General features: G+C 51.5%; 1 protein-coding gene across 1 annotated transcript in view; it reads right to left on the bottom strand.

Moving 5' to 3' along the window:
• Positions 1–24,731, bottom strand: part of RFX1 (regulatory factor X1) — an 85,598-nt gene that overhangs the window by 4,838 nt on the left and 56,029 nt on the right. The window contains 10 exon segments of the mRNA XM_029585711.1: positions 208–357; positions 616–713; positions 940–1,091; positions 1,821–1,933; positions 3,094–3,212; positions 13,562–13,677; positions 14,320–14,439; positions 14,667–14,848; positions 15,043–15,346; positions 23,656–23,750. Coding sequence (XP_029441571.1) covers positions 208–357; positions 616–713; positions 940–1,091; positions 1,821–1,933; positions 3,094–3,212; positions 13,562–13,677; positions 14,320–14,439; positions 14,667–14,848; positions 15,043–15,346; positions 23,656–23,750 — 1,449 coding nt within the window.

Here is a 24,731-nt window from a genome sequence, read left to right as displayed (position 1 = left end):
CCCTCCTCTCCTGGTGACGTGAGACGGCGCCCCCTGCTGCCCTACACATTTTCCATACAGCTACTGAGTATTGTGGCCGCGGCTGCAGCCTCTGCTTGATTTTTTTTGCTATTCAGTTGAGCTGATCTGAGATCCAAATTCCAGGAAGAACATTTTTCACCTCTCTCTTGGCTGCTGTATGGACACAAAGAGGGGGAGATATGCTACCTGTACGTTTGCGAAGTCCACACGGTTGAGGTCACTCAGCATCTGGTTGATCTGTGCCGTGTTCTGGAGCACGGCCCGGGCTGCTTGTGCCAGGTGGTTCAGGGAGGTGTACCGTCGCAGTGTCTGAGCAAAGGCGCTCGCTGCTGCCACCTGAAAACAGACAGGACAAAAGTGGTGAGTTCAGACAGACAAACGGGCACTCATCCAGGAGGCAGGCAGCAGGAAGGAATCTTTTTCATCTGCTTCCCCAGTAGTCTGGATCATAGAGAGGCTTGAGCCCATTCTCATGAGAGGCAACAGCCAGTGCAGGAGGAGCAGTACAGCAAGGATAAAGCCCGGGCCTGACAGCCTCATATGGGCACGGGCAGGAGCGGCAGGGGAGCAGTACGGTGACACTTAAGATCTCACCTTCACACGAACCATTTCTTCAGGGATATTCATCATGGCACTGCTGAGCCAGCTCTCCAAACTCTTGGCAAAATTGCGGACTGCTTGTGTCAAGGCACCTGAAAGAATCAGAATGAGAGACTCCTCCTTCCAGTGCTATTTGCGCTTGTATTCTCCCATTCTCTCATCCTGTTGGGGTTTTGGCTGACTGCCTCCCTCTTGCCCTCCACTCCAGCTTCTGCCTTTCTGCTCTTCCCTCCATCACTCAGGACTCCCTATCACTGTTAGCCCTGGCTGATGACCTCTTCCCCTCCCACCCCCTGCCAGTGACGCCAGTGCACTCACTCGGTATGGGTCGCAGTACGTCGGGGATAAGAATCTCCACCAGCCCCTGGTACAGGCTGTTATCGCAGTCTTTCGTCCACTTCAGCACTGGCTCGTACTTGGAGAGAATCACCAAGGAGTCTTTAGGAAGCCGTTTCTCTGCCTCGTCGTGTCTGGGGATACAGCAGTGAGATGCCTCATTTCTTTATATAGGGTGGGGGTATAACAGAACGATGGCTCTGGCCTCTCCCGACACCTCTACGTGTATCTGATCAGTACTGCTGCAGAGCTTCTCTGATTAATGCATCACTACTGGCCAGTTATTCCTGACCACACTACTAGGATCTCGCCCAGCTGCCAGCCACATACCATGGCTCCTTATTCGAGACGGACAAGCACACATCCAGCACCCCTCCCCTAAACAGCCATCAAGACTAGCGTGCCTGTTGCCTGAGCATTTGGGGCCTGCAATCTGGCAGACAAACCTGGCTGGTTCTCTCTGCTCTTGCTGCCTGCAAGGCTGACCCAGCTGCTAGTTACTGATCATCACTGTATGCCGGTCTGACCAGATTTCTAAACATTTTGATGTTAACAAAACATTAGAAGTCATAGTAGAAATGCAGGCAACTAGGAAATAGTGCAAGTGTAAACAAAACGTGAACAAACCAAAGTGAAATAGAGAAGCATTCGCTTGGAGTCATAACTGGGCTCCTCTTGGTCACTCTGTGCTTTTAAACTCCCACAGCAGTCAGGACCTGCTTGGTGGTTCGGTTGCTATTTGTTCTTTCGTAACACGAATGTGCTGCAGCGTTGCTCAGACTGATTGTGCCCGTGTGTGCCCGTTCCGCAGTACTTTGTAAAGGTATGAGCAGGCCACGCAGGGGGGGGGGTGGGGTACTCACATTACTGCAGAGGAGGTGCTTTCAGTGGGTTGGTTTAAGTTGTACCTCCAGAAGGTTTTCCACAAAGTCTCCACTAGCGTAAACTGCAAGTTTATCATCACATCCACAATCGCCTGCCAAAAAGAGCAGAGTTTCTAAGCACAAGGGAATCTCTTGCCAACCTTACAAGTGGCACCTGGAGAAAATCACTCCCACTCTGCCACCCTCCTATCCACACACAGCTCCGTTGTGCACCATTGTTTGTCCTGCTTGATCTTTGTATGAAATTTTTTTTAATTAAACACCGAAGAATCAGTCAAGACTGCAGGTTTTGCACCACCTCCCTCTGCTGGAGACAGAGAAATACTGGAGAGATGCAGGTGGCACACCAGGTTAAGAGGGGGTGCTCTTCAAGTTTTTCTCTGTCTCCATCTGCTGGAAGGGAGGCAAAACCCAGCGTTCTAGACTGATCCGGGTACGTACAGGGAACAGAAAATTAACACTGCCGTTCCAGCAGCTGTGGAGACAGCAAGGAAAGGGATACCACAAGGATTAAGCATCCACCATCTGTCTATTTTGACTGTTTTTCTGATCAGATGAGTGCAGTTGCTCATATTTCAGACGACGTTCCCTTGGGGACATCTGTCCACAGGTCCCACAGTTAGCTATATCATTTAAGGCAAAGGGAATGTAAATCCACTATGGAGAATTTATGTCCACATTATTTACATTTCTTAAAAGGACTCTTGAACCTTTCCTATCAGTCGATTCTTTTTCTGCCAGCATCCTGAAGATGGATGTGGTGATGCTGTGAGAGACTGTGCACAGAAAAGTCATGCATAGGGGTGCGAGCGCGGGAAGGCATTTCTGGGCTTTTAGAGAAAAGTGATCCGACTCTGCACCTGATGACTTCATCCACCTTATGGAGCTGGCTGTTGTGCTTTACATACAGAAATCGCCTGCTAAAAAACTGTCTCCCTGACATGCAGGAAAGCGTCGTGTGCAGACTGAGTAAGGGTGGAAGTGGGGAGGGGTTTAGATTTTAAATAAACATTCAGGACGTTTGTGTGGCTGTTTTAGCAGGTGAGTCCTGTGTGGGTAGATTTAGTGGCATCATTTTCAAAGTGGACATATGTGTGTGAGTTATTTTATGGCACAATGTTACAAAATTATTCCCTTAGTGCAGGCGTGTGGCACCACTGCCAGAAAGCAGTGCAGTTCTGCTCTTTTACCCTGAATTCCCCCGCTGCTGCTGGAAGAAGCAAAGAAGATACTTAGCCCAATTCATGCATACCTCACAGTGCTCTCGATACAGCACCTGAAATGCCTTTACTTCCTCTGCACACAACCCATCAGGCAAAACCTTCCCTTGTAAATCAATCTCTGCAAACTCCGGCAGGCTTCGAGAGGCATCTGCAAGGAGAAGAGCAACAATTATCAGGCAGGAATGGTAGTAGTCAAATCTATATGACACCTTACTGTCCACCTCCTCGAGGCTGGGACAGACAGCAGTGGGATCTGAAAAGCACCACACTGTCCCTCTGCTACCATGCAGGCAGGGTCAGCGGTGGGATCTGTAAAGCACCACACTGTCCCTCTGCTACCATGCAGGCAGGGTCAGCGGTGGGATCTGTAAAGCACCACACTGTCCCTCTGCTACCATGCAGGCAGGGTCAGCGGTGGGATCTGAAAAGCACCACACTGTCCCTCTGCTACCATGCAGGCAGGGTCAGCGGTGGGATCTGTAAAGCACCACACTGTCCCTCTGCTACCATGCAGGCAGGGTCAGCGGTGGGATCTGTAAAGCACCACACTGTCCCTCTGCTACCATGCAGGCAGGGTCAGCGGTGAGATCTGTAAAGCACCACACTGTCCCTCTGCTACCATGCAGGCAGGGTCAGCGGTGGGATCTGTAAAGCACCACACTGTCCCTCTGCTACCATGCAGGCAGGGTCAGGGGTGGGATCTGTAAAGCACCACACTGTCCCTCTGCTACCATGCAGGCAGGGTCAGCGGTGGGATCTGTAAAGCACCACACTGTCCCTCTGCTACCATGCAGGCAGGGTCAGCGGTGGGATCTGAAAAGCAGTGCACTGTCCCTCTGCTACCATGCAGGCAGGGTCAGCGGTGGGATCTGTAAAGCACCACACTGTCCCTCTGCTACCATGCAGGCAGGGTCAGGGGTGGGATCTGTAAAGCACCACACTGTCCCTCTGCTACCATGCAGGCAGGGTCAGCGGTGAGATCTGAAAAGCAGTGCACTGTCCCTCTGCTACCATGCAGGCAGGGTCAGCGGTGGGATCTGTAAAGCACCACACTGTCCCTCTGCTACCATGCAGGCAGGGTCAGGGGTGGGATCTGTAAAGCACCACACTGTCCCTCTGCTACCATGCAGGCAGGGTCAGCGGTGAGATCTGAAAAGCAGTGCACTGTCCCTCTGCTACCATGCAGGCAGGGTCAGCGGTGGGATCTGTAAAGCACCACACTGTCCCTCTGCTACCATGCAGGCAGGGTCAGCGGTGGGATCTATAAAGCACCACACTGTCCCTCTGCTACCATGCAGGCAGGGTCAGCGGTGGGATCTGTAAAGCACCACACTGTCCCTCTGCTACCATGCAGGCAGGGTCAGCGGTGGGATCTGTAAAGCACCACACTGTCCCTCTGCTACCATGCAGGCAGGGTCAGCGGTGAGATCTGTAAAGTACCACACTGTCCCTCTGCTACCATGCAGGCAGGGTCAGTGGTGAGATCTGTAAAGCACCACACTGTCCCTCTGCTACCATGCAGGCAGGGTCAGTGGTGAGATCTGTAAAGCACCACACTGTCCCTCTGCTACCATGCAGGCAGGGTCAGTGGTGGGATCTATAAAGCACCACACTGTCCCTCTGCTACCATGCAGGCAGGGTCAGCGGTGGGATCTGTAAAGCACCACACTGTCCCTCTGCTACCATGCAGGCAGGGTCAGGGGTGGGATCTGTAAAGCACCACACTGTCCCTCTGCTACCATGCAGGCAGGGTCAGCGGTGAGATCTGAAAAGCAGTGCACTGTCCCTCTGCTACCATGCAGGCAGGGTCAGCGGTGGGATCTGTAAAGCACCACACTGTCCCTCTGCTACCATGCAGGCAGGGTCAGCGGTGGGATCTGTAAAGCACCACACTGTCCCTCTGCTACCATGCAGGCAGAGTCAGTGCTGGGATCTGTAAAGCACCACACTGTCCCTCTGCTACCATGCAGGCAGGGTCAGCGGTGGGATCTGAAAAGCAGTGCACTGTCCCTCTGCTACCATGCAGGCAGGGTCAGCAGTGGGATCTGTAAAGCACCACACTGTCCCTCTGCTACCATGCAGGCAGGGTCAGCAGTGGGATCTGTAAAGCACCACACTGTCGCCCTGGGACACTCAGCAGTCAGATCTGTAAAGCACCACACTGTCCCTCTGCTACCATGCAGGCAGGGTCAGTGGTGAGATCTGTAAAGCACCACACTATCCCTCTGCTACCATGCAGGCAGGGTCAGTGGTGAGATCTGTAAAGCACCACACTGTCCCTCTGCTACCATGCAGGCAGGGTCAGTGGTGAGATCTGTAAAGCACCACACTGTCCCTCTGCTACCATGCAGGCAGGGTCAGTGGTGAGATCTGTAAAGCACCACACTGTCCCTCTGCTACCATGCAGGCAGGGTCAGTGGTGAGATCTGTAAAGCACCACACTGTCCCTCTGCTACCATGCAGGCAGGGTCAGGGGTGGGATCTGTAAAGCACCACACTGTCCCTCTGCTACCATGCAGGCAGGGTCAGCGGTGAGATCTGTAAAGCACCACACTGTCCCTCTGCTACCATGCAGGCAGGGTCAGCGGTGGGATCTGTAAAGCACCACACTGTCCCTCTGCTACCATGCAGGCAGGGTCAGGGGTGGGATCTGTAAAGCACCACACTGTCGCCCTGGGACACTCAGAAGTCAGATCTGTAAAGCACCACACTGTCCCTCTGCTACCATGCAGGCAGAGTCAGTGCTGGGATCTGTAAAGCACCACACTGTCGCCCTGGGACACTCAGAAGTCAGATCTGTAAAGCACCACACTGTCCCTCTGCTACCATGCAGGCAGGGTCAGCAGTGGGATCTGTAAAGCACCACACTGTCCCTCTGCTACCATGCAGGCAGAGTCAGTGCTGGGATCTGTAAAGCACCACACTGTCCCTCTGCTACCATGCAGGCAGAGTCAGTGCTGGGATCTGTAAAGCACCACACTGTCCCTCTGCTACCATGCAGGCAGGGTCAGCGGTGGGATCTGTAAAGCACCACACTGTCCCTCTGCTACCATGCAGGCAGGGTCAGCGGTGGGATCTGTAAAGCACCACACTGTCCCTCTGCTACCATGCAGGCAGGGTCAGCGGTGGGATCTGTAAAGCACCACACTGTCGCCCTGGGACACTCAGCAGTCAGATCTGTAAAGCACCACACTGTCCCTCTGCTACCATGCAGGCAGGGTCAGCGGTGGGATCTGTAAAGCACCACACTGTCGCCCTGGGACACTCAGCAGTCAGATCTGTAAAGCACCACACTGTCCCTCTGCTACCATGCAGGCAGGGTCAGCGGTGGGATCTGTAAAGCACCACACTGTCCCTCTGCTAACATGCAGGCAGGGTCAGTGGTGAGATCTGTAAAGCACCACACTGTCCCTCTGCTACCATGCAGGCAGGGTCAGCGGTGGGATCTGTAAAGCACCACACTGTCCCTCTGCTACCATGCAGGCAGGGTCAGCGGTGGGATCTGTAAAGCACCACACTGTCCCTCTGCTACCATGCAGGCAGAGTCAGTGCTGGGATCTGTAAAGCACCACACTGTCCCTCTGCTACCATGCAGGCAGAGTCAGTGCTGGGATCTGTAAAGCACCACACTGTCCCTCTGCTACCATGCAGGCAGGGTCAGCGGTGGGATCTGTAAAGCACCACACTGTCCCTCTGCTAACATGCAGGCAGGGTCAGTGGTGAGATCTGTAAAGCACCACACTGTCCCTCTGCTACCATGCAGGCAGGGTCAGCGGTGGGATCTGTAAAGCACCACACTGTCCCTCTGCTACCATGCAGGCAGGGTCAGCGGTGGGATCTGTAAAGCACCACACTGTCCCTCTGCTACCATGCAGGCAGAGTCAGTGCTGGGATCTGTAAAGCACCACACTGTCCCTCTGCTACCATGCAGGCAGGGTCAGCAGTGGGATCTGTAAAGCACCACACTGTCCCTCTGCTACCATGCAGGCAGGGTCAGCGGTGGGATCTGTAAAGCACCACACTGTCCCTCTGCTAACATGCAGGCAGGGTCAGCGGTGAGATCTGTAAAGCACCACACTGTCCCTCTGCTACCATGCAGGCAGGGTCAGCGGTGGGATCTGTAAAGCACCACACTGTCCCTCTGCTACCATGCAGGCAGGGTCAGGGGTGGGATCTGTAAAGCACCACACTGTCCCTCTGCTACCATGCAGGCAGGGTCAGCGGTGGGATCTGTAAAGCACCACACTGTCCCTCTGCTACCATGCAGGCAGGGTCAGCGGTGGGATCTGTAAAGCACCACACTGTCGCCCTGGGACACTCAGCAGTCAGATCTGTAAAGCATCACACTGTCCCTCTGCTACCATGCAGGCAGGGTCAGCGGTGGGATCTGTAAAGCACCACACTGTCCCTCTGCTAACATGCAGGCAGTGTCAGCGGTGGGATCTGTAAAGCACCACACTGTCCCTCTGCTACCATGCAGGCAGGGTCAGCGGTGAGATCTGAAAAGCACCACACTGTCCCTCTGCTACCATGCAGGCAGGGTCAGCGGTGGGATCTGTAAAGCACCACACTGTCGCCCTGGGACACTCAGCAGTCAGATCTGTAAAGCACCACACTGTCCCTCTGCTACCATGCAGGCAGGGTCAGTGGTGAGATCTGTAAAGCATCACACTGTCCCTCTGCTACCATGCAGGCAGGGTCAGCGGTGAGATCTGAAAAGCAGTGCACTGTCCCTCTGCTACCATGCAGGCAGGGTCAGCGGTGGGATCTGTAAAGCACCACACTGTCCCTCTGCTACCATGCAGGCAGGGTCAGCGGTGGGATCTATAAAGCACCACACTGTCCCTCTGCTACCATGCAGGCAGGGTCAGCGGTGGGATCTGTAAAGCACCACACTGTCGCCCTGGGACACTCAGCAGTCAGATCTGTAAAGCACCACACTGTCCCTCTGCTACCATGCAGGCAGGGTCAGCAGTGGGATCTGTAAAGCACCACACTGTCGCCCTGGGACACTCAGCAGTCAGATCTGTAAAGCACCACACTGTCCCTCTGCTACCATGCAGGCAGGGTCAGCGGTGGGATCTGTAAAGCACCACACTGTCCCTCTGCTACCATGCAGGCAGGGTCAGCGGTGGGATCTGTAAAGCACCACACTGTCCCTCTGCTACCATGCAGGCAGGGTCAGCGGTGGGATCTGTAAAGCACCACACTGTCCCTCTGCTACCATGCAGGCAGGGTCAGTGGTGAGATCTGTAAAGCACCACACTGTCGCCCTGGGACACTCAGCAGTCAGATCTGTAAAGCACCACACTGTCCCTCTGCTACCATGCAGGCAGGGTCAGCGGTGGGATCTGTAAAGCACCACACTGTCCCTCTGCTACCATGCAGGCAGGGTCAGTGGTGAGATCTGTAAAGCACCACACTGTCGCCCTGGGACACTCAGCAGTCAGATCTGTAAAGCACCACACTGTCCCTCTGCTACCATGCAGGCAGGGTCAGCGGTGGGATCTGTAAAGCACCACACTGTCCCTCTGCTACCATGCAGGCAGGGTCAGCGGTGGGATCTGTAAAGCACCACACTGTCGCCCTGGGACACTCAGCAGTCAGATCTGTAAAGCACCACACTGTCCCTCTGCTACCATGCAGGCAGGGTCAGCAGTGGGATCTGTAAAGCACCACACTGTCCCTCTGCTACCATGCAGGCAGGGTCAGCGGTGGGATCTGTAAAGCACCACACTGTCCCTCTGCTACCATGCAGGCAGGGTCAGCAGTGGGATCTGTAAAGCACCACACTGTCGCCCTGGGACACTCAGCAGTCAGATCTGTAAAGCATCACACTGTCCCTCTGCTACCATGCAGGCAGGGTCAGCAGTGGGATCTGTAAAGCACCACACTGTCCCTCTGCTACCATGCAGGCAGGGTCAGTGGTGAGATCTGTAAAGCACCACACTGTCCCTCTGCTAACATGCAGGCAGGGTCAGTGGTGAGATCTGTAAAGCACCACACTGTCCCTCTGCTACCATGCAGGCAGGGTCAGTGGTGAGATCTGTAAAGCACCACACTGTCCCTCTGCTAACATGCAGGCAGGGTCAGTGGTGAGATCTGTAAAGCACCACACTGTCCCTCTGCTACCATGCAGGCAGGGTCAGCAGAGGGATCTGTAAAGCACCACACTGTCCCTCTGCTACCATGCAGGCAGGGTCAGCGGTGGGATCTGTAAAGCACCACACTGTCCCTCTGCTACCATGCAGGCAGGGTCAGCGGTGGGATCTATAAAGCACCACACTGTCCCTCTGCTACCATGCAGGCAGGGTCAGCAGAGGGATCTGTAAAGCACCACACTGTCGCCCTGGGACACTCAGAAGTCAGATCTGTAAAGCACCACACTGTCCCTCTGCTACCATGCAGGCAGGGTCAGCGGTGGGATCTGTAAAGCACCACACTGTCCCTCTGCTACCATGCAGGCAGGGTCAGGGGTGGGATCTGTAAAGCACCACACTGTCCCTCTGCTACCATGCAGGCAGGGTCAGCGGTGGGATCTATAAAGCACCACACTGTCCCTCTGCTACCATGCAGGCAGGGTCAGCGGTGGGATCTGTAAAGCACCACACTGTCCCTCTGCTACCATGCAGGCAGGGTCAGCGGTGGGATCTGTAAAGCACCACACTGTCCCTCTGCTACCATGCAGGCAGAGTCAGTGCTGGGATCTGTAAAGCACCACACTGTCCCTCTGCTAACATGCAGGCAGGGTCAGCGGTGGGATCTGTAAAGCACCACACTGTCCCTCTGCTACCATGCAGGCAGGGTCAGCGGTGGGATCTGTAAAGCACCACACTGTCCCTCTGCTACCATGCAGGCAGGGTCAGCGGTGGGATCTGTAAAGCACCACACTGTCCCTCTGCTACCATGCAGGCAGGGTCAGCGGTGGGATCTGTAAAGCACCACACTGTCCCTCTGCTACCATGCAGGCAGGGTCAGCGGTGGGATCTATAAAGCACCACACTGTCCCTCTGCTACCATGCAGGCAGGGTCAGCGGTGGGATCTGTAAAGCACCACACTGTCGCCCTGGGACACTCAGCAGTCAGATCTGTAAAGCATCACACTGTCCCTCTGCTACCATGCAGGCAGGGTCAGCGGTGGGATCTGTAAAGCACCACACTGTCCCTCTGCTAACATGCAGGCAGGGTCAGCGGTGGGATCTGTAAAGCACCACACTGTCGCCCTGGGACACTCAGCAGTCAGATCTGTAAAGCATCACACTGTCCCTCTGCTACCATGCAGGCAGGGTCAGCGGTGGGATCTGTAAAGCACCACACTGTCCCTCTGCTAACATGCAGGCAGGGTCAGTGGTGAGATCTGTAAAGCACCACACTGTCCCTCTGCTACCATGCAGGCAGGGTCAGCGGTGGGATCTGAAAAGCAGTGCACTGCCCCTCTGCTACCATGCAGGCAGGGTCAGCGGTGGGGGTGGGGGGGGGGGGAAGCATTAGTTGGTCCTGGTGATTTGTTCACCCAGAGGATTTTGTTTTTTGTCTATTTATCAGCAGTCAGCTGTTGACCATCCAGTTCATTACATCCTCCAGGCCTTGCCTGACAAGCACCATTGTTCTTCCCAGTGTGCTATGTTTGAAGGGGGTATCTGTATGTAAACTTTGACACCAAATCTTCTTACTATTTGCCAAGGAAGCTGCTGTCGCCCGAACTTGATGGGCTTTCACCTTACGTTGAAGATGTTAAATGACTGATCGACTGCATCTCTTACTGCCTCAAAACCATAAGGTCCTCTTTGTAACTGGGAAACCCGGCTTAAAAGGGTTAAAAAGAAATAAACAGTTTGAGGACTTCTATGGGATTTTCTTCTTTCCAAATAGAAGCGTAAAGCTCTTCTGCAGAGCAATGGGTGGCAATTGGTTTTCTTTTTTGTATCACATTTTGTTCCGTTTCCAAGCACCTGTACAAGTAGCAGAATGTCCTCTAACAGTAACCTGTATATCATTACAGAAAAGATGGACTCTTAAGATGTACGACCTGGGTCATGGCTGCTGGGAAGAGAGACACTGAGGAGACCATCTCCCGAGGGCAACCCCTGGTCGGACTCCTCAGAGGAAAATTCATCTGCGGTCCCCTGCATCGCCGGACCAACAACCTTATGGATCCTTGTGGCCCTCCAGCGATGCCAGGAACTCCTGGGTACACACAGCCGCTATCACCGACCGCAACGTTTCCATGCGAAATTGGGGTATTTAAATGCCGCATTCACGCGTTTCAAGTCGAGAATGGGACAAAAGGATCCCTCCTTCTTCTGGATCACAAAGTAAATGGAATAGCGACCTGTTCAGAGGCCCCCAAGCGCTGCAACCTGTGCAAAGTCTCCCGCACCGTGAGCCATAGGGGGACATTAGGAATAAGTTGCGGGCGGGCCCAGCAAATTCTAAGGCGTAAGCATCCTTTATGACACTGAGTACCCACTGATCCTGGGTGGTTTTGGCCCACTCTTCGTAAAAACAAGCCGGCCGACCCTCTATAAACGGAACGGCAGGGTGGGCCGGCCTCGCCTCATTATGCCGATCTGGAACCTGAGGATCCTCCAGTGATGGAGGCTCCGAAGGGTCGACGTCCTCCTCGAAAGGACAAAAAAGGCCTCTGTGTCGCTGACACGCTCCGCGGTCCTGAAAGCACGGACGCGGAGGAAAACACCGTCTGCCCTTAGGCTCGTCCTCCGGCAGTCGATGCATCTTACTTTCACCTAATTTCTTCATGAGCTGATCCAGCTCCTCCCCAAATAAGAGTCGACCTTTGAACGGCAAAGACGCCAGCTGGTTCTTAGACGAAACATCCGCGGAGCCACAAGAGATGCCTTGCGGAAACTGCAGCACCATAATGCGGGAAGACGTCCAGACCACATCATACAAGGCATCTGCCACAAACGTGATTTCAGCTCCCAACCTATCCGCCTGAGGACCTTGCGTACCACCGGATGCCTGACCCTCCTGGGAACGCTATACCCAGCGTAAGCATGCCCACTGCATGAAGCTGGAACAAATAGCCGCGCGGAGACTCAAAGCAGAGACCTCAAAAATCGGCTTGAGATGGACCTCCAGCTTGCGGTCCTGAGCATCCTGTGTGCAGAATGGTCGTCATCTTTGTGACGGCCGAAACCGCGGCGTCCACCTTAGGGAGCGCAAATAGCTCCAGGGCTTGCTCTGGCAAGGTATAAAGCTGGGCCGTAGCCCTGCCGACTCGCAATCCTGCGTCCGGGTTATTCCACTCCTGGTCCACCAACTTTTTAATGGACTCATGATACGGAAACCCAGAAGGAGGGCTCCGCATGCCCTCCAATACTGGATCCTCTCCATCCTTCTGAGAGTCGCCAAGTGGAGGCTGGAGACCCAGCTCCTCCAAAACTTGGGAAATGAGCGGGGCCAGTTCCTCCCTGCGGAACAGTGGAAGAATCTTGGGGTCATCACCCTCCACCGCCAGCCCCGGATCGCCACGTCCAAATCCGCCTCCCCGAGAGCGGCGCCCCCGGGTGGCAGGCCATACTCGGCAAACGCAGCCCCCTGACGCTTGCTGTGTTCTGCGGCGCAACTGAAGAGGTCTGCAACTGCCCAGACCCGAGCGGTCCCGATCCTGCTCCAAACACTGAAGAGAGCTGTCCAATACAATAAAAAAAATCCAATCACTTAAGTGACCTAGTGAAGGGGAGGGACCTGGACCACCAGATTTATACCTCATGGTAACCCCTGGATTGGGCGTACAAAAGGGTCACCAACCCCTAGCCCGTCCACCTCAATAAAACAGGGTAGGAATCCCTCAGGAGGAACCCCGACCCCTGGGAGGAAGGCTCAGTAACAACAAATAAAAAGGGAAAACATTCTGGAGCAAAGTGCGGGTTTTGTTCTGTTTCACTGATGCTTAATAAAGATTGAATACTTAATTTTTTTATATTCAAAGTTATTGCTGAGGGTAGACCAGTGTTGTATCCCAGAAAAATTACCCACCCTGGCTGTGGTTTTCATGGGGCAGAGCTCTGCCTGGGCCTGGGTTATGGGAGGTAACGCCTGTAGTTTTATGTGGGAAAAAGATCTGTGTGGTTACATGTTTTGTTGGGCAATGATCAAAGCAAAGTGAGCATATTTTAGTGGTAAAAACAGACTTGCGGCAGCTGCAGTAAAGTGCTCAGGTTGATTATTGCCCCCTCCAAGGACAAAGGACAGGCATTAAATGGCGGAGGCCTGCCCTCGTAGTGGCTCAGGGTCTGGGCATCCTTCCTTTAGCTAACCTTGAGGAGGGTGATCAAGCCAGGAACAGGCGCAGGCTGTGTTTTCACTTCTCTACACTTTTAGGTGCTTTAAGAAGAGATGGCAGAGAAGGAAAAATACAGGCACAGATTGCATTGTTAAACCTCTGCCCATACTCCCAGCCCGTGGGCACATGTTGTACTGGCGGCCATGTGTAGGCAGCAAGCGATCCGTCTCTGTTGCAGGTGTTCTTACCCAGGAACTGCTGGTACTGCTGCACTTGGGCACTGATATCAGAGAGGCCTGCTGCCTGCTGCTGGCCAACTCCCACCCCATTGGTCATACTCTCCATCTTCTGAATGGGCTTCAGCCTGCGAAGAAAGAACAGCACAGAGGGGGAGAGCTGGGATCTGCGGGCATGGAGCATGGACTCAGCAGCTGCTCTGTTTCAGCTAAACTAGACAACATTCTCCTGCTCTATAAGACAGCAATCTGCTGAGGCTACAACACCGTGAGCGTTCACTCCCAACTCCCTGCCCAGCCATCACAGTCAGGAAACTGATTCACACAGGCAGCAGCACTAGCTAGTGGCCAGATTTTGCAGAGTGTGACTCAGTAACCATCAAATAAAGCTGCTTAAACATGACTGAAGAATATTTATGTATAGCATTTCTGATTGTATGATTAACTGTGCTCTGCGCTGATATCAGTCACTGGCTAAACTAGTGCGGCTGCTTTGTTACTTCACCTGAATGCACAGGAATTAAAGGAAAATAAAAACAAAATATATCAAATGAGATCTTTTTATTGTACTAACTTAATTCATTTCTTAACCCTCTCTTCCTCTGAATGAGTAAAAGGCGAGGAGGATGTTGATGGGTGATCGAAAGGTGACCGTATAGTTTTATGGCTCATAATGTAATAGATAAACTGAGTCTGCCACCCATCCTACAACCTCTAAATGATTTCCAACGTTCCTCTCTGCTCTGTGCCCGGGCCACCAGTGTTCCTACCTCTGCTTCTGCGAGAAGGGCTGCTGCCTCATGGCCAGGTGCTGCTGATCCTCCATCAGGCGCAGCAGGGAGGAGTTGGCCTTGATGCGCAGGCCATAATAATGGTATTTGGAATTGCCTCTGTAAAAAAAATTCAGAATACAGGTTAAGTACTAAAAGGTTTGAGCAGAGATTACGAACCATCTTCTCTCTAGCCCGACTGTTTCACATTAGCAGATTCCTGATAGGAGACAGATCTCAAACTGATGCATGAGGATGCAGCCTCGGCTCAGTAACTCTTAGCACTGGGAAACTTAGGCAGACGCAGCAGAAGCTTGGGAGACTGCCGAAGGCATGAGACACACTACCTGGTGCCAAGGCGTCGAGTGCGAAGTCCCATGAACACTGAGCGGATCAGCTTGCCAAAGGATGCGGCGTTGACCGGCTCCAGCTTCTGTTCCTGACAGTGCATCAGGTAATGGCAGTACAAGGTGCTGCGGGGCAGGCTGACACCCTCTGCAGTCTCGTAATTATCCAGAAGCCACTGCACCTAGGAAGAAGAGCTGATATCTCCTCACCTTTGCAAAACACACAGGGAGATGTGACAAGAGCATCATCTATCATCATAACACTCAGCTGCTGTGAGGGTGTGGCCCCTCCAGATACATCTCCCCCGCCTCCCCTGCTGATGTCAGACTGTCCACCCCACCCCACCCTCCGCTCCAGAATGCATCAGTGACTTACAGTTGCTGGAGAGGCACGTGTAGTGTGAGAGTAAGACTGGCTTGAGCTTCCAAGCATGTATCCGCCCTGAATCACATAGGTCCCTGCTCCTGCTGTGCCACCTCCTCCTCCTCCTCCTCCTCCACTTGCACTGGCGATAATCTGCCCTCCAGAGACGTACATAGGTACGGATCCACTGCTGGCCACGGTCTGGGAAGTGGCAGGTGTGCTAACCTGGGCTGGGGTAGCCTGGGATTCGTAGTAAGTGGTTCCCGCATTCTGGGTGTACAGAGGTGTCTCTGTGTATGGATAGGTGTTGGAACGGCTGAAAGGCAAGCAGAGAAATATCACTTCTGAATATTTTCTCTCCCATCGTGCTCCAAGGGAACTCACGGCTGAACCTTACAGCAAATGCACAAGAAATGCAGGAGGAAATGACAGCAGAATAGTAAAGCAACGCGGGACCGATCCGGGTAGGTACAGGCTTGTTTACGGTTACAAGAAATGAGACTTCCTCCTACCCTGGCTTTTCTTACAGAAAGGGTGGTGGTTCCTAATACAATAATGGAGTTTAGCAGAGCAGAAAGTAGGACGCAGTGGCACACGTTGAAGTGTTCAAAGCGCTGGGCTCACCTGATTCACCAGTGAGCACTGGGGCTGTCAGAATGAATGGCAAAGCGGTTAATAAGAAATAGTAGAAGTCCTGGTGGAAATGCAGGCACTCACGTAGGAAGGCCTTGTCTGACAGGCTACACAGGTGGCCTAGGAAGCTGAATGTTCAGGCAAGAGCCATACTAGCAGTGCTAGCTATTTAGATTGGGAAAGATGGGGTGCCGGCATTATTATATATTATATTATATATTGATTTATTTTTTATGTAAACTATTCATTGTTTTAGATTTTTATTTTTATTGTATATTTTTGTAATTTTGAGCTTTTATAATTTGATAATCTTTATGTTCTTTTAAATTTAAATCTTTATTTACATTTGTTTTTTTATTTAGTTATGTAAACCGTTTTGATTAAACACTGTTTGTAAAGACGGTATACAAACACTTTTAAATAAATAAATAACTATGGAGAAATTTAGTTTGAGCTGCTAATTTCATAAACTTCTGTCTCCATCTGCTAGAGGTGGGGCCAAACCCAGGAGTCTGGACTGATCCGGGTACGTACAGGGAATTTCATTTCCATGAGCTCAGCCAGACCAGTATGGGTGAATGGGTTTATGCTCGCCTACCAGCAGATGAAGACATCAGCAAACCTGTTCTATCACCCAGTTAGGGTCCTGAGCTGAGAGCCTACCATTATTCTTTGTAACCAGATAAAAACACTTCCCTAAACCCTCTCTATCCAGGGGCTTCCAGGAGATAAAACTGAGTCGCACCTCAATCAGAGGAGACTCATTTATGGAACCAGGCCAACTACAACACAGAAATTTATGGACCCAAGTTATCAGAATAAAAGCAAACTTCTAGCAGCCCAAGAGGGTCCTGAACTTGTCTTGCTGGACTCAAGGAAAGAAAATTATCAGGTAGGAGTAAATGTCTCCTTCCTAGATTCCAGCCAGACCAGTCCAGATGCATGGGATATACCCAAGCTCTCTCTCTCATACCGGGTGCGACACCGTCAGAAGACACCTGAGCTAAAAGCAGCATCTTTCCTGCCTCGAACATACAGATGAGAATTGAGAAAGAATTCAAGGAGGCCCAAATAGCCACTTTGCAAGTCTCCAGTAGTAACAATGAGGCCTCCACCATGGCCCCTGGGTAGTGATGAACCCTTGGAAATATATACTGAGCCTATTGCCTCATTCTCCATGAGCAAACACAACAATACAGCCACACAAGATGGGTGGCATCATATGATGGCACCAAACCGAGTCCTTTTTGTCATAGCTCAGAAAGTTTAACTTTATTTTTGATTTATATTCCAGCTTTCAGGCACTTCAAAGCGGATTACATTCAGGTACTATGGGTATTTCCCTATCCCCAGAGGGATCACAAGCGACGTTTGTACTTGAGGCAATGGAGGGTGAAGTAAGGTCACAAGGAGCAGCAGTGGGATTTAACCCTGGCTTCCCTGGTTTGCAGCCTATTGCTCTAACCACTAGGCTACTCCTCCACTCCACTTTACCTTCTCGCATTAGGTCAGGGACAACGGATATGAAGAATTTTCCTAGGCCAGTCCCCCTGAAAAGTGGAACAGCGCGAGCAGGAAGTGGAATTTATAGCTTATGACAACTTGAAGCAAGAAAACTTGGAACTGCGCACGTCTGTGTGCTGCGCAGTATAAATCCTTGTACCAAGCCCCAGTTGTTAGGAACAGAGGCAAGAACACTATAAGAGCAGATCTGTGCCCCAGCATTGTAAATCCTCGTAAATCTTTTGCCAACTCCCAGCAGAAACAGACTCAAGGCTGCACTGCTTATCGAAAGGGGACATAAGGGAAGTGAGCTTAATTACGGTTTCTAATTACTGAAGAAATGATCAGGCTGCTACCCTTCTAAGCATGCACGGGACTTCCTGTGCTGGCATCCCCGTATGCACATCTCCCTCAGTCTATTTTTGTCTGTTTCACGAACAGTCGGAATAATTTCTCTCTCCAGCGTCACCATGTCAAACCGCTTAACATACTCAAAATGTCAACTAAAACCATCTTCAGAAAGGAAGGGGAAAAGTCCATAAAATGTCACATTCATTATGCTTTAAAGGCCTGTGCTTGGACCTGATATAGCCAATTGTGGCCCCTGTGGCAGAATGTCCCCAAAGAACTCAGACTCGAATATGAGCAAATGAGCTCCTCAGACTGGAGTAAGGACAGAAGATGAGAAAAACTGGATTTATCTAATCCATGCCAAAAACACAAGACAGCGAGATCTGCCTGTGTCAAAAAGTCATAGCGCAGAACACTTGGCCCCAAAATATGAGCGCCACCTCCCTCAGACATTGAAAGACGGCTCTTCAACAATGAGCATTGCCATGGAAAAAGCGTGAAAAAGACGAGAGAGACAGAGAATCAACACGAGACATGTCTTTGCCACAGACATCAGGAAGTGTCTCAAGTCCAGACATTCTACCACAACAACCCATAATACCAGAATGTCATGCCTCTGTGCAGAAATTATGAGCAAACCTCAGAAAACAAATCATGAAGGGGAAACCTCTTTCACACAAACAATACTAGAAAGGATAAGAAAACACCTTTAAACAAAACCTCCACCAACAGTTTTTGAGAAAAAAAAAAAAGGAGAATCTCACACAGAAAAGGCGACCGAGAAGAAACATATGTCAGAATCCAGCCAGAACCAGTCTAGATGCATGGGTTATGCCAGCCAACCAGCAGATAGAGACAAAGAATAAAAGAAAAATTGGTTCTTACCTGCTAATTTTCATTCCTGTAATATCACGGATCAGTCCAGACTGTGGGTTATGCCTCCCTTCCAGCAGGTGGAGACAGAGAAAAACTTGAAGGGCACCCTCCCTTAACCTGGTGTGCCGCCTGCATCCCCTCAGTATAAAGATTATCCAAGCAGTAATAACAATGAATCAAGCAAAACGTGAATATTTAAGAACAATAGAACTTTGAACTTGAAAGCAACCTGTAGTTTTCTTCCTTAGCTTTCTGCAATGAAAAACGTTATATGAGCGCGGACTATAGGAGCCTCTTTGGGGGGAGTGTCTGGACTGATCCATGGTACTACAGGAATGAAAATTAGCAGGTAAGAACCAATTGTCTTTTCCCTGTACATACCTGGATCAGTCCAGACTGTGGGATGTACCAAAGCTTCCCTATGTAGGGTGTGACAACGACAGTCCCGCGCGAAGAACTCCACTGCCAAATTTACGGACATCTGGAGCTTGAACGTCCAAGCAGTAGTGATGTGCAGAAGAATGAAGTGTTTTCCATGTAGCTGCCCGACAAATTTCCTGTGGCGAAACTACATGGCAGCAGCAGACCATGGAGAAGTCTTGGAAGCAACTGCCGGAGTGGTGCTACCGTCATGAGTGGGTCTTCTCCCTCGAAAGGAGGAAGACCAGGACTGCGGCCTAGTCGATGGCTGCCTTTGTCCAAGAGGCTGTGGCCACGGAAATGTGAGCGGGTGGAAGGAAAACTTCTGGAAGGTCTTGGCATGTCCTCCGGGAGCTTATGGACTTTGTTCTCTCCCAATGATTTAATCAATTGCTCTAAGTCATCACCAAAGAGAAATTTTCCTTTGAAAGGCAATGCACCCAGCTGAGCTTTGGATGACACATCCGCTGCCCAGTTACGCAGCCAAAGGAGCTGCCTAGCCGAAACAGAGGAAGACATGGTGCGAGATGAGGTATGGAGAAGGTCATATAGAGCATTAGCCCCATATGCTACCGCCGCTTCCAACCATTCTGCCTGCTCAGATTCACTCGGAGGGAGATCTCTGGACATTAACAATTGTTGGATCCAGCGTAGGCTTGCCCGGAGCATGTAGCTACTACACACCGCCACTTGTATGCCCAGAGTGGACACATCGAAGATACGCTTGAGGAGAACTTCCAGTTTCCTGTCTTGAAGATCCTTGAGTGCTGCTGCTCCTGCAACTGGGATTGTAGTCCTTTTGGTGACAGCCGAAACTGAAGCGTCCACCTTAGGGGACCTTAAGAGCTCCAGAGACTCTTCAGTCCAGGGATATAACTTATCCATAGCCCGACCGACTGTCAAGCCGGCATCTGGAACATCCCACTCCCGTGTCAACTGCTGGAGCATGGGATGAAGAGGAAAAGCTTTGGTGGGAGCCCTTAGCCCTGCTAGGACCGGGTCCACGGAATCCTGTGAGAGAGGAAGCTGAGGAAGGTCCACGCCAAGCTCTGACAAAACTGAGGGAATCAGAGGGTCCAACTCTTCCCTATGAAAAAGAAGGTTCTTGTGGCCTGGTTTGGCCTCTGTTGGAAACAGGATGCTGGGCTTGATGGACCCTTGGTCTGACCCAGCATGGCAATTTCTTATGCTCTTATGTCACCATCTAGGGGAGCCTGCTTTTCCAGATCCTCCTCTGTCCCTGCTCCGCCCATGCCAGGCATGGGGAAGTTGACAGATAGTGCGTCAGTAGCTCCCTCATCCGCAGCATGTGGAATAGCAGATCCAGATGCAGGAGAAGGACCCTGCAACTTAGCGATCCACAGAGAAGCTGGTGCATCCAGACGCTTGGCCACCTTGTGGGGTGGTCCAGGAGGAGGTTCAGAAGGATGGCTCAAAAAAGAAGCCAAACCTGGGGAAGATTGGGACGCTAAAAAGGCTTTGTGCATGAGGCGCACAGTCCAAAGAAAAATTATTAGAGCCAGCCTCATCTCCTCCCGGGGGTTCTGGCACATCATCAAAATTGTCCTGGTCTGGATCAGACTGATCCCCAGGACTGGCAAAGACAGGAGATAGATCGGGTGGGAGCTCTCCTGATTCCATTGCTCTGGCTTGAGCTTCTTGAAAAGAGCTCAAAATGGCCGCCGTTCCCACGCTGAGGGGAAACGGACCAGCCCGAGGCTCCCAAGGTGCTGATCTTTCAACTGCACCTTGGGGCTTGAAAGTGCTTCCCACAAGCAAGAGAGAACTGCCTTCCCCTCCTGACAGGCATCGCGAGCAGAGGCCTGCCCGGGAGAGCCTGGTCGAAGACTCTCCACAGGCAATGCACAAAGATGGCCGCGGCATAGCCAAAAAAAAAAAAAAATGGTGTGGCAGCAAGGGAAGCGGCAGGGAGTCAGAGCTCAGTAAAATGCGCCTGAACTGTGCCCGAAACTGGACGGAAAGCAGCCGCTAAAAAAAGGAAACAACCAGGCTGCTTTCAAAAGAAGTTATTTTGAAAAAAACCTTTTTTCAATCGGGCTAAACAGCGTAGGGAGAAGAGGGACAGGACCACCGGTATCTTACTCTGGCGCCTTACCTGCCTGGAGCCCCGTGGGGTAACCAACCCCAGCTCCTTCTTCTACAACCAGGGGGGACGGCCCCGCAAGACCTACCTACCCCCTGGGAGGAATCGATGTCTCAGTTCACTTTTTTTTTTTTGCTTTGCTTGATTCTTTGAAGAGAAATTCTAACCTGCTTTTTATTTTTTTTAAAGGGAAAGTGTCTTAAACCCAGGAGCAGGGCAAGACTGCAGGGATTGCACCACCTCCATCTGCTGGAGACAGAGAAATACTGGGGGGATGCTGGCGGCAGACCAGGTTAAGAGAGGGTGCCCTTCAAGTTTGTCTCCATCTGCTGGAAGGGAGGCATAACCCACAGTCTGGACTGATCCGGGTAAGTACAGGGAACAGACTTTCTGACATAACTATATATAGAATCCTGTGCCTACCTCAGCCTGCCAGTATCCTGTAACAAGCTAAGAAAAAACTGTAACAAATTCAATCTTTCTCAGGGAGCCAAGATGGCCGCCAACTGAGAGGATCGGCTTGAACTCTCTCCCTCCAATTTCCTGGTTTTCCTGATTTCTGCTAATTACTAATGCCTCATATTAAGCTCAAAGCTAAATTAAGGCAGAGCACCACTAGCTCTCCCTTGCTGGACTCTCACCAACCCCGGATCAAGGTTTTTTTTTGCCGCAACGCCAGTAGTGAGTCCAGATGTGATAGTTGTTGCAGGGACAGATGGTGAGCAACGCCGTCCCCGCTGGCTGAAGTCATTTCTCTTACTCCCGGAGCGCTGACTACACCAACTCCTCCTCTCCATGGTCTGCTGCTGCCGTGTATCTTTCTTCGGCTCCTCATGAGGTTAATCAGGAAGTGCAAAGCCAGATTCAAGTGGCCGCGTAGGCCAAATTCTAATTCTATTAGCAATACCCTTTATGTCATTCATTATATATTGCTCACTCATCAGAAAGATAACGCCAGTTAACAGAAAGAATTTCAAGTGTGAACTAAAAACATGGCTCTTCAGAAGGGCATACAATTTAACGTAAAATGCCAAAATGCTGATAATTGCAACAACAGTACCAGAGTTAATGTCAGTTATCCTGCATGATGTTGATCCCCAGTTCCTCCAGATCCTGGGGAATGAGAGGACGCAATTCTTCCTTATGGAATAATTTCTCCACCCTAGGATCATCTCCTTCCGTGACAGGAACCTCCTCCGTATAAGGTCCACTACCCAGCACTGCATCCACAGGATCAACATCTGGGTCCCCTTGTGGATTTCCTGAGATCTTCATCTTCTGAATCCTCAGGTCTCCTTCTCTTCACCCAATGGGTGTCCCAGACCCAGGAGCCAAAGAAGCCCCCCTGATCTTGCCTGCTTAGCTGCTCTAGGCCTCTTAGCCGAGCGCTGGGACTTCTGAGTGGCCAAATGCTTAACTGCTGCTTCCCTCTTAGCCAAATAGGCTTTATGGAGTATCAGGACAAAAATCTGTGGGAAAAATCCTCAGAACCACTGGCTCCCTTCTCCACGGCATCCTCATCTGGCTCCCCTGCCCTTCTCTATCCTCCTCAGGTCATTGCTTTGCTGGCAACAGCGAGGGAGGGGAGTCCCTGAACTCTCTAGCAGATGTAAGCCTCCTGCCACGTGGAGGCAACATGGCCGCCGTCTCCTCTGACCCCCCTGGGGCCTTTTGAATGGGACCTGAAGCATGCGTGCAGTGACCACTTCCTAAACTGAGAAGGTCCCTTCCTCTCTAGAGGCACAGCCAGCACAAGAGGCCCCACTGAGGCATGATCGCCTCACTCCACAGGTCTGACACACTTTCCCGCGCTCAGCAGGAGGCATCATGCTTATGCCGTGGTCAACGGTAAAAATAACCACCCAAGTGCCGTGACGCTGAGTCACGGCTGCCGGTGCTAACCCGGAACCCCTGGTGCTGCCGCTGAGTCTCGAGCATCCCTTCTCACCTTCACTACTGGCCTTATCGCCCCGATACAGATGCCCAATCAGCCCTGCTCCACTCTGTTTATTTTCTTTAAAAAAAAAAAAAAGATATAGCAACCAAAGAAGCCCAGAGAAAGAGAAAGATATACTTCCCTACTTCTGGCTGCTCCTGGCTGTCGGCTGAAGGTGAGAAGGCTTCAGAGGGAACCAGGACCCCTGGCTTTCCTTCCCTCGGAAGATGAGGGCATGCCAGATCAGGGATCTCCAACCACCCGCTTGCTCTGCTCTACCTGAGGGAAGGCCCATGAAGGAACCTAACACCTCAGGGAGCACCACTTTTTTTTTTTTTTAATTAAACTCCAGACTGCAGGTTTGCACCTCTCCCATCTGCTGGAGACAGAGAAATACTGAGGGACTGCAGGTGCCTGAAAAGCTTTTATTCTCTGCCTCCATCTGCTGGAAGGGATGCAGAATCCCACTTGTCTGGATTGATCTGAGGTATGAACAAGATCCGGGTGTATTTACATGGTGCTCATCATGTAACAGTCACACTGAGGTCCCCATTGAAAGGGTTAGCCAACTTTTTGAATTAGATGGACAAACCCCGACTTTTTACTCCCTCCCCCTTCTGCTCCGAGAGTAAAATTTCTCCAGGTAAAAAGAAATTTAAAAAATACAATAGTGAAGAAGTCCTGGGGCGTGGGTTTTACATGGATATTCATCATCGGCTGGGGTAAGTCAGCCTAGCTGTGGTCGCGTTAACTCTCTGGACAAGGATGGCTGAATGTGGGCCTCCCGCATGGTTCTACTTACATGGTGCTCGCCGTGTAACTGGCATCTCCACCTTCCACATATTGCACTTGGTTAGGATACACATGTTGGACTGGCACCTGCTGTAGCTGCTGAACCTGAGAGGGAATGAAATAGACCGGAAGCAGGTCAACCACGCTCATCCTCACTGCATTCTCCACAGCCCTTAGGGATCTGTATGTCACACCCCCCCCCCCCCCCCTCTCTTGTGTTTAATAGAAGATCATTTTCCTGTACTGGATGTGAATGTAGACTGAATGTTAAGTAGTAGTATGGATCTCTGCTACAATGCTCCCAACAGCACCTCTCGCCCTCCCAGAGCAGACCCCTTGCCGACCTTGCAGTGACCTACTTTCAGAGCCGTGGCTGCTGTTCCAAACACTAGCACCTGAGGGACTCTCTGCACCTTCACTCTCTCCTCAGGACTTTGAGGGTGGGATGGGACAAACGGCTGCTGGTCCGGCACCACCTTCTGCTGCGGCGGCAGCAAGAGCTGCTGAGGGAGGACTCGCACCAGCTCCACCCAGTGCTCAGAGCTGGCCCCTGAGGGCAGGGACTGCAGGTACTGCAGCCGTGCTCCAGCGCACTCAAACCTCTCTGCTTCCATCCTGTCGTCTAATTTGGGAGGATGATCAGTCTCTGACTGTCTCTGCTGCTTCTGCTCCTCCTGCGGCTGATGCTGACTTTTCCTAGCAGGAACGGACAACTGACTGCCTGGGCTCTAAACGATAAACACAAGTACTGAAGACATTGGGGCTCACATCTAAACATCTGCAATCCTGCTGCTTGCTCTGAAAACTGGCAGGGCAATTCTCCATCCCATTCACAAGGAATAAGCCAAAATTATTATTTGCCTTTCCTTTTTTTGGTTTCTGCTTCATTCCCTGTGAAATGCTGCTGTGGCTTAGGCACTGCCTCTGTCATTTTTTCACAGGTAGATTTTATTGGTGAATATAAACAAAACATATCCAATAAGCAGAACAGGTGCACAGTCAGTGATGGAGGATACACGCACACTTTCCAGCATGTTAAGTTATCCTCTATTACATAACTTCATGCACATTTCTATTAGCAGGTCC

This window comes from Rhinatrema bivittatum, chromosome 19 (genome assembly GCF_901001135.1).
Source record: "Rhinatrema bivittatum chromosome 19, aRhiBiv1.1, whole genome shotgun sequence".
Classification (NCBI taxonomy): Eukaryota; Metazoa; Chordata; class Amphibia; order Gymnophiona; family Rhinatrematidae; genus Rhinatrema; species Rhinatrema bivittatum.
This window is presented reverse-complemented; position numbering and strand designations above follow the sequence as displayed.